A 10,069-nucleotide genomic window follows, 5' to 3' on the forward strand; every position below is an offset into this window, starting at 1 on the left:
GTACGCTAGTAGAGTAAAACTAGAAACCGCAGGCGCCCGCGCCAGAAACCCCGCGCAAAACGCCCCGGGATCCAAGGCGACGTCGCCGGCGCCGACGCCGAGCAAAGCGCCACCGCACTGCCACTGCCACTGCCACGGCGTCAGCGGGCAGCCCGTAGCCTCGCTCTCGTCGTCGTCGTCGTAGGCTAGGCCTGCCGCCGTGGATCCCGAGGCCGGCCGGCCGGCCGGACGCCGCGCGGGCGGTCCCCACGGCCATGCACGCCGAGGCCCCGCCAAAGAAAGGGGGGCAAAGATTCGGCCGCCGCGCGATCCCCGTCCGGTCCGGGCAACGGCTCGTGTCTGCGGCCGCCCCACCCCACGTCCTGCCCCTTTCCCCCCTTCCGTTTTGACCGCGAAAGCAAGCGCGATGGCGCCTGGGCCCGGCTCGTCAGAGATGTTTTTTTTTACTTTTTGCGTCGTTGTGATGATGACGACCGTGCTGTGCTGGGATGTCGTTACGGCGCGTAACGGGCCGTGGGGAATACCGTGTCTGCCCCTCGAGCCGTCCGTGCCACGCCGGGTAAAGGGTAGTACGGGCGACGCCAGGGTTAATTTATGGCCGGATTTGGTCCTTTCATTCTGATCGTATCTACGCTTTGTACACTACCAGAGGACGCGGTACAATGTTTGAACGTAGCATGTTTGGACGGGAAAGCAAAAACTAAGTACGTACTCCCCTAAAAAAAACTAAGTACGTACTAAATGGCTTCCAAAACCACACAATATATTTATTTTATGCTCCCATGAACGGCGGAGGGCATCCCGCGGAAAAGAAGGGTAAATGCGGGGGGTAAAACGGGAAGGTGGTAAGAGCCGAGCGTAAGATAATAATGGAAGAAAAGGTGGCGATTCCCACTCGTTTAAGCCAGCGGGACAGCGGCATGAGGCAGCAGCTGCGTTCAGACTTCTCCTGCCACTTCCTCCTTCTTCCTCCCCACAAATACTAAACAAAGCAGCCCACAATCGAGCGAGAGATTGAGAGAGCTGCGGCCGCAAGAAACAGCGAGGCAGCAGCGCGGCGAGCCCTTGGCCCTTCCTCGCAGATCCAGCGGCGGCGGGTGCTCCCAGCGGGCGCGCCGATGATGCACGGCCCCGCGGGAGGGAGCGGCGGCGGCGGCGGGCACGGGCTGGGCGGCACGAGGGTGCCCACGTGGAGGGAGCGGGAGAACAACCGGCGGAGGGAGCGGCGGCGCCGGGCGATCGCCGCCAAGATCTACACCGGCCTCAGGGCCTACGGCAACTACAACCTCCCCAAGCACTGCGACAACAATGAGGTCCTCAAGGCGCTCTGCAACGAGGCCGGCTGGGTCGTCGAGCCCGACGGCACCACCTACCGCAGGGTAATCCATCCCTCCGTCCGTCCAATCTTTGCTTGCTCTTGCTCTTGCTCTTGCTCGCTCGCTCCTCCTCGCAATGGCCTCCTCTGCCCCGCCGCCCGATCTCTCCGCGAGACCATGTGGTTCCTGACACCCAGCCTAAGCCAGAGGTGGCGGCGGCGGCTTCGATTTGCGCATTTCTTGAGCGTGCTCGTGTGTTTGCTCTGACCAGCTCTGCTACTTGGGGCGTTCGCGCTCGGTTTTTGCTTGGATTCGGTTGGTTCTCGAGGGAAGTCAGGGATTCTGCTGTGGTCATTTTGTTGCTTTTAGAGGATTGTTCTTGGATGCGCCAAGTGCAATTCCTCCTTTGCTTTTACTTGGAAATTTTCTTGCTTGCTTTTGATTCAAAATTTTAATTGGACTTTCTCCTTTGGTTTCTGCTGTGCTGCTGGGGTTGGATTTAGGCTGCTTCTGGGTCATGTCAGGGGAGCTGGAGCTAGATGCAAGAACTGGGAATCGCAATGTCGCTTCCTCCTCAGTTTTAGCATCCTCTGGAGTTATGATTCGTCAAAAAGGAATACAAACAAGTTTCGAACTGTTTTGCTGCCTTGGGAGATGCTTGTTTTTCTTGCGATTTAGGCAGTTCGGTTGCCATGTAAGGCCAATGGGGTCTAGCTAGATTTGGGAATGGGGAATGCGACGCGGCCTCCTCAGTTTTAGCAAACTCCTGATTTTGGATTTCAATAATAAATACAATGAAGTTTCATAATTACCTACTTAAAAATAGAGAAATTTCTATACTACCTCTCTCACAGTTTACAGGACGTGCGCGTAATCTTAGGTCGTTAATTTGACTAACATAATATAAGTCATATATTACAAAAAATATATCAATATAAACTTCAGATGTTCTATTTCAAATGGTATAATCTTTTGTTATATAGTTTATATTAGGATGATAAAATTGGTAACCTAGATATACGCACAGGACTTGTAAACTGAGACGGAGGGAGTAGTTAGGGGGCAGAAAATATTAATTGTGTTTGCCCGGAACATTTCAATTGCCTGTATATTTCTCTTGCATAAGCTTTTTCTCAAGAACCTGCAGTAGTCTTACTAGTTTCTTTTTTTACATGATCAAACTGTGATATTTCCTTCTGTACAAGTGTTTCACTGGAGATCGCCACATTTCTATTGGTCAATTTATATAGTTGGAAGCTGCTGCGTGAATTATTTAGGTAAATTTTTAGTGGTGTGATAGACTACATTTTTTCCGGAGGTGTCGTAGACAAACATGACCATGCCAGAGTAAAATGCTGCGTCAAACATGACCTACATCCGGGTAAAATGATGTAAATTAATGGTTCATATTAGAATCTACACGCTTACATCCAGGTAAAATGATGTAAAAGGAAGATTCACATTGGAAATTCATGAATCACACTACAATATGGCACCCTTAATGTCCATGTTAATCTGAAAACAACGCTCTTGCTATGATCTTCCTGCCTTCTGCACATGCTACCATTTGCTTTCAGCAACAGAAGTAGATAGTACTTTACTATGCATTTCTTGGTTTCTAATTCCATTAGTAACATATCAGAGTTTCTTTGACGTTAGTAAAAAAAGGCTAATATCTGATAACCATGAAAGCATCTAATTCCATAGCAGAGTTTCTTTGACGTTGTTGCTGTCTACAATAGCTTACAGAGTTTTCTTTGCATGGAATAAACCAGATTGTTGATTGTTCTGCTCTCCATGTTTCAGGGATGCAAACCTCCTCCACAGGCGCGTCCTGATCCAATGAGGTCTGCTTCGGCAAGCCCCTGCTCTTCATACCAGCCGAGTCCACGGGCCTCGTACAACCCGAGCCCTGCGTCCTCCTCCTTCCCGAGCTCCGGATCCTCTTCCCACATCACTCTCGGTGGCGGGAACAACTTCATTGGTGGCGTCGAGGGAAGCTCCCTCATCCCGTGGCTGAAGAACCTCTCGTCGAACCCGTCATTCGCCTCCTCCTCCAAGCTCCCACAGCTCCACCACCTCTACTTCAACGGAGGCTCCATCAGCGCCCCGGTGACGCCCCCGTCCAGCTCCCCGACGCACACGCCTCGCATGAAGACCGACTGGGAGAGCCAGTGCGTTCTGCCGCCATGGGCCGGGGCGAACTACACCTCCCTGCCCAACTCCACGCCGCCGAGCCCCGGCCACCACGTCGCGCCAGACCCGGCGTGGCTGGCCGGGTTCCAGATATCGTCCGCCGGGCCCTCGTCGCCGACGTACAACCTTGTCTCGCACAACCCCTTTGGGATCGCGCTTGCGAGCTCGTCGAGGGCGTGCACCCCTGGGCAGAGCGGGACCTGCTCCCCGGTGATGGGCGACCACGCGCCGGCTCACCACGACGTCCAGATGGAGATGGCCGACGGGGCGCCGGATGACTTCGCGTTCGGCAGCAACAGCAACGGCAACAATGGGTCGCCTGGGCTGGTGAAGGCGTGGGAAGGGGAGCGGATACACGAGGAATGCGCGTCGGACGAGCTGGAGCTCACCCTCGGGAGCTCGAGGACCCGTGGAGAGCAGCCCTTCTGATCATGGCATCGTGCTGCTGCTGCAGTGTCCGTCTCTTCTTCGCCTGGGCTTATCCTTCATCATACCTACTTTGGGCTGCGTTCTGATGTTCTACAAGCCCTGCGTTCTGATGTTCTACAAGTCGGGTGTTCGTCGAAAGAGAGAAGGGAGTTGAGGGATCGTTTCGACGGTCCTCTGCAGATGATATCCATCCTCTTTCGGGGGTCTGGTCTGGACTTATTTTAGCTACATTATGCAACTTTGTTAGCTTATTTCTTCTTTTTTTTCTTACTTAAGCAAAAAAAAAATGAAAGATGGAAAAACGGCAAGGAATGCTGGCAGGACACCCTGGGCATGTTGAAGAAGTGGAATGGCGGAGGCCATTTGTCATCAGTAAGCAAAGCAGTAGATGCAAGTCTTGTGGCATTTGCAATGAAAACCAAGCTTCAGTTGTCCTTGATATGACTGTTGTCTCCGCACTCTGTCAGAAGTGTGTAGTACTGCTACTACATTGTATGTGGTGGACCATTCTCTTCATTCATTGATTCTTTGTGTCTTTGCTGGTTAGAGCTGTTAGAAATTTCCTTGTGTTCATCTTCTTGTTGGATCCTTTCAGCGGTAGCTGGTAGGGAAGCTCAGCAGTTAACCCTTTGGTGCAATGGTTTTACCGATGTGGTGATCACTGGTATCCCCTTTTCCTCAGGGAAGGTGAGCTCCGTTGGTAGCTCAGTGGCTGAAACAAGATGTTTCCAGGTAGAGATTTTGCTTGGATCTTGGAGGTGTTCAAGCAAGAAAACTGCTGTCTTTCTTTCCCTTGCAAACAAAGCTAATCACAGGATCTCTTTCGGCTGCCGCCGTCACTCCTGTTATTGTTGGATTAGGAGTTGTATTGTGTTTAGATAGGATATGGAGTTGTGTCCTAATAGGACACTTGTATCCTAGGCCTCTCTTATATAGCGGGAATAGACACACGATGTAATCTATACCAACATAATAGCACAGGCGCGCAAGGGGGAGCCGACGGCGTGTGCCGGCGCCCGGGTGGTCGGTGTGCGGTATTGTGACGGTGTCACAGAGAGGAGCGCCCGTAGTCAGGTCTCGGGGATGTAGCCATATCGGTGAATCTCGTTAACAAATCTCAGTGTCGTGCTTGTGTGATTGCTTTGTTCTTGGATGATCGACGGTATGCCTCGAATTTATTCTAAAAAATGGTATCATGAACTAGGTTGTTCGGAGGCTGCGGATTGTTGATCTGGAGGAAGAATCGAGTTTGAGATGCAGCCGGTGCGGCGTGGTTCTCGGCAAGATTGAAGAAAGCATATCAGTAAAAGGCACGTGTACGTGCAGCAAGCTTGACGTGTGGCGATGGATTAAAAGGATCAATCAGGCGAGCTTACAGCGGTCACAAACGCGGAAGCGGCGGCAGCGAAAGTGCGCTTCAGAAGGCGGCAGCGATGCATCGATTGGGATTGTGCAGCTACGCCAGGTCGTGGAGCGGCCAGATGATGGCAGCGCTCAGTGTTGAGTATGGTGATTATTAGGAAAGCTAGAATAGCGTAGGATACTATTCTATCTTGCTTTGTACTTCAAAATGATAATGTATTTCTATATATATGTTCATGAGGCTCAAGCAATACAACAACAATTTCATCAAAATCCTTTCTCCCTTTTAACATGGTATCTATCGCAAGTTGATCCTAAACCCTAACCGCCGCCGCTTCTGCACCCGCGCGCCGCCCCCGGGGCGGTCGGCCTCCATGACCGCCGCCGGGGGCCGCGCCGCCCGTACTTAGGGTTCGTCCGCCGGCCCTGTTGGCCGTCTGCCCTAGAGAGTCTTTTTCCCCGATCCTTTGATCTGAGTTTTCTCTCTCTCGCCGGTCACTTTGATCGGCGTCTCTTTTTTGTTTTTTCGGTCTATGTGATCCGGTTTGCGTCGCCCATCGCCGCCGTTGATCCTGTGCGCCTCTACTCCAACACCGGCGCGATCGGCCGGCTTCTTCACCGACCCGACGGCCTCGCGCGTCGTCCGCGCGTCTGCCCGTCGGTCGCCCCGACCGGGCGGCCTCGCGCGGCGTCCTTGCGTTGTCCCGCCGGTCGCCTCGACCCGGCGGCCTCGCGTCATGCGGCGGCTCTACACCGCCGCCCTTCGTGCGACGGCTCGTGCCGGGGTTTCTGATCCACGGGCACCTATGGGACCGGCGGACCGGGTCCCTTTTGGTTCGGCGGGGGGCGGAGGTTGCGCAAAGAGCAGATCGAGGCGAAGCAAGCGGGCGGTTGGTCGTGCGAGGAGTAAATCGAGGTGAAGCACGCGAGCGATTTACCCAGGTTCGGGCCGCAAGGATGCGTAAAACCCTACTCCTGCTTTGTGGATTGGTATTGATTTCTAGCTCGGGAGCGAGCGTGAGTGTGTGGAATTGCTGATCCTCGCGAGAGCTCTCGAGGTGGCCGACCCCTTCTACGTTGCACACGGGCCTCCTTTTATATTCAAGGGGTTACCGATATAGAGCAACGGGGGCCAAGGGCAAAAATGAAAAGGGTGCCGTGGGTAGGCACAGCTAGGTGCTGTAGTAGGCACAGCTAGCTGCTATAGTGTTATCATACCTAACCCTGACGGCAGGGGACAAGGGCATTAAATGCCCGTCTGTGTCGCCTAGACAGCACCGAAAGGGACCGCTAGGGACGCCACCGTCTTGCCACGATGGTTATCTTGTCAGCGCCTGCGTGCCACCGCACGCCCCTAGCTGCACAGCCTCCTGCCACGTGCGCTCGGGAGGGGCCCCGGAGCGACACGTGGGTGGATGTGCTGGAGCGCGGGCGTGGAGTGGGGGCTTGCCGCGGCAAGCGCCTTGCCGCGGCCGTCGACTTGTCGCTTCCGGGAGCTTGTCGCTCACCGGGCCTTGTCGGGGCGCGTAGCGCGCCGCGGCAAGTTCCTTGGAATGCCTCGGACGGCCTTCCCGGCAAGCGCCTCTTGCCAGGGTCTTGGAACGCTTCTGATGGCCTTCCCGGCAAGTTCCTCTTGCCGGGGTCTTGGAACGCTTCTGATGGCCTTCCCGGCAAGTTCCTCTTGCCGGGGTCTTGCCTTCTTCCCGGCAAGCTCCTCTTGCCGGGGCCTTGTCTTGAATACTTTGTTCTTGAATGGTCTTCAGAGGGACCACGGGGAATCTTGGCGGTGACCTGGCAGGCCTTGCCGCGGGACGCTGCGACTGCCCGTGCACAAGTTCGGGGTACTAAGGGTACCCCTACTCTAGTACACCGACAGGAGCCCCCGGGCCTGGGCCAGACACGGTGCCGAGCGCTGTTGGGCCCGGCATCACACAATCTTAGATTCATCTATTCAACCAACACAGAGGACCTCAAAGAGTGCCCCAAAGTTCCTACCAGAGAATCACGACGAAAACATGTGCCAACCCCTATGCATAGGTTCATGGGTGGAACCCGCAAGTTGATCACCAAAACATACATCAAGTGAATCACGTGGTATCCCATTGTCACCACAGATACGCACGGCAAGACATACATCAAGTGTTCTCAAATCTTTAAAGACTCAATCCGATAAGATAACTTCAAAGGGGAAACTCAATTCATTACAAGAGAGTAGAGGGGGGAAGAAACATCACATGATCCAAATATAATAGCAAAGCTTACGATACATCAAGATCGTATCACCACAAGGACACGAGAGAGAGAGAGAGAGATCAAACACATAGCTACTGGTACATACCCTCAGCCCCGAGGGAGAACTACTCCCTCCTCGTCATGGAGAGCACCGGGATGATGAAGATGGCCACCAGAGAAGGATTCCCCCTCCGGCAGGGTGCCGGAACGGGTCTAGATTGGCTTTCGGTGGCTACAGAGGCTTCTGGCGGCGGAACTCCCGATCTATTGTGCCCCCGGATGTTTTTAGGGTATATGGAGATATATAGGCGGAAGAAGTACGTCAGGAGGGCCACGAGGGGCCCACAAGGGTGGAGGGCACGCCCCCTGCCTCGTGGCCTCCTCGCAGGTCCCCCGACATGCACTCCAAGTCTTCTAGGCTTCTTTCCTTCCAAAAATGAGTTCTGTGAAGTTTCAGGTCAATTGGACTCCGTTTGATTTTTCTTTTCTTCGAAACACTGAAATAGGCAAAAAACAGCAATTCTGGGCTGGGCCTCCGGTTAATAGGTTAGTCCCAAAAATATTATAAAAGTGGAAAATAAAGCCCAATAAAGTCCAAAACAGTAGATAATATAGCATGGAGCAATCAAAAATTATAGATACTTTGGAGACGTATCAGGCATCCCCAAGCTTAATTCCTGCTCGTCCTCGAGTAGGTAAATGATAAAAAGAGAATTTTTGATGCGGAGTGCTACTTGGCATAATTTCAATGCAAATCTTCTTGATTGTGGTATGAATATTCAGATTAGGAAGATTCAAGACAAAAGTTCATATTGACATAGAGAATAATAATACTTCAAGCAAACCAACAAAGCAATTATGTTTTCTTAAAGTAACATGGCCAAAGAAAGTTCATCCCTACAAAATCATATAGTTTAGTCATGCTCCATTTTCGTCACACAAGAATGCTCTCATCATGCACAACCCCGATGACAAGCCAAGCAATTGTTTCATACCTTAATAATTTCAAACTCATAAACTTTCACGCAATACATGAGCGTGAGCCATGGATATAGCACTATGGGTGGAATAGAATATAATGATGGGGGTTATGTGGAGAAGACAAAAAGGAGAAAGTCTCACATCAACGAGGATAATCAATGGGCTATGGAGATGCCCATCGATTGATGTTAATGCAAGGAGTAGGGATTGCCATGCAACGGATGCACTAGAGCTATAAATGTATGAAAGCTCAACAAAAGAAACTAAGTTGGTGTGCATCTGATACGTCTCCAACATATCTATAATTTTTGATTGCTCCATGCTATATTATCTACTGTTTTGGGCAATATTGGGCTTTATTATCCACTTTTATATTGTTTTTGGGACTAACCTATTAACCGGAGGCCCAGCCCAGATTTGCTGTTTTATGCCTATTTCAGTGTTTTGAAGAAAAGTAATATCAGACGGAGTCGAAACGGAACGAAATCAACTGGAGAAGTTATTTTTGGAAGGAAACACACCTGATGGACTTGGACCCCATGTCAGAAGATACGGGAGCTGCCCACGAGGGTGGGGGCGCGCCCCCTGCCTCATGGGGCCCCCGTGGCTCCCCTGACGTGCTTCTTCTACCTATATAACTCCATATACCCTAAAACTTCCGGAACGCACAATAGATCGGGAGTTCCGCCTCCAGAAGCCTCCGTAGCCACCAAAAGTCAATCGGGACCCTGTTCCGGCACCCTGCCGGAGGGGGCAATCCCTCTCCGATGGCCATCTTCATCATCCCGGTGCTCTCCATGACGAGGAGGGAGTAGTTCTCCCTCGGGGCTCAGGGTATGTACCAGTAGCTGTGTGTTTGATCTCTCTCTCTCTCTCTCGTGGCATTGATAGCCTTTACTATGCCTATGTTACAAGTATACATGTTGCTGTTTGAAAACAGAAAGTTTACCACTGTTGCAATATTTTCCTAGAAAAGTCAGAATGTGATAAAATGTGGAAACCTTTTGCATATTAAGCTCTGATAAATTTACTACAGTGGGAATTTTATTTCATAATTTTTGGAGCTAGGTAAGTATGCATGTTGCAGCATTCTTTACAGACTATCCTGTTTAGGCAGATTGCTGTTATGTTTGCATTGTTTGCATATGTTTGCTTCTTTAATGATTCTATTTGAGGATATGACTATTAAACATGCAGAGGCATTTAGTATGCAATGTTGAATAATAACTTTAGTGATTTTCTACAGTAGAGTATGATAAGGTTTTGGCAATGGTTTATACTAACTTATCTCACGAGTCCTTGTTGAGTTTTGTGTGGATGAAGCTTTTGAGATTTAGGGAGACCGTGATATGAGAGGAATTAAGGAGACAGAAAAGCTCAAGCTTGGGGATGCCCAAGGCACCCCAAGATAATATTTCAAGAGGTTTCAAGCATCTAAGCTTGGGATGCCCCGGTTGGCATCCCACCTTTCTTCTTCAACAATTATCGGTTAGTTTCGGTTGATCCTAAGTTTTTGCTTCTTCACATGATGCTTGCCATTCTTAGAATGTCAT

General features: G+C 51.2%; 1 protein-coding gene across 1 annotated transcript; it reads left to right on the forward strand.

The window, feature by feature from the left end:
* Positions 1–896: 896 nt before the first annotated feature.
* Positions 897–4,487, forward strand: LOC125520755 (protein BZR1 homolog 3-like). Its single transcript, XM_048685770.2, has 2 exons — positions 897–1,379; positions 3,123–4,487. The coding sequence occupies exons 1-2, from the start codon at positions 1,119–1,121 to the stop codon at positions 3,939–3,941; spliced, it is 1,080 nt and encodes a 359-aa protein (XP_048541727.1). The 5' UTR covers positions 897–1,118; the 3' UTR covers positions 3,942–4,487.
* The last annotated feature ends 5,582 nt before the right edge of the window (positions 4,488–10,069 follow it).

This window comes from Triticum urartu, chromosome 7A (assembly GCF_056163025.1).
Source record: "Triticum urartu cultivar PI428250 chromosome 7A, HENAU_Tu73, whole genome shotgun sequence".
Classification (NCBI taxonomy): Eukaryota; Viridiplantae; Streptophyta; class Magnoliopsida; order Poales; family Poaceae; genus Triticum; species Triticum urartu.

Bases quoted from the DNA above. Each gene is read 5' to 3' on its own strand.
- LOC125520755 (XM_048685770.2), top strand. From the start codon at position 1,119: ATGATGCACGGCCCCGCGGGAGGGAGCGGCGGCGGCGGCGGGCACGGG. The intron at 1,380-3,122 runs GTAATCCATCCC...TCCATGTTTCAG, and splicing joins ACGGCACCACCTACCGCAGG to GGATGCAAACCTCCTCCACA.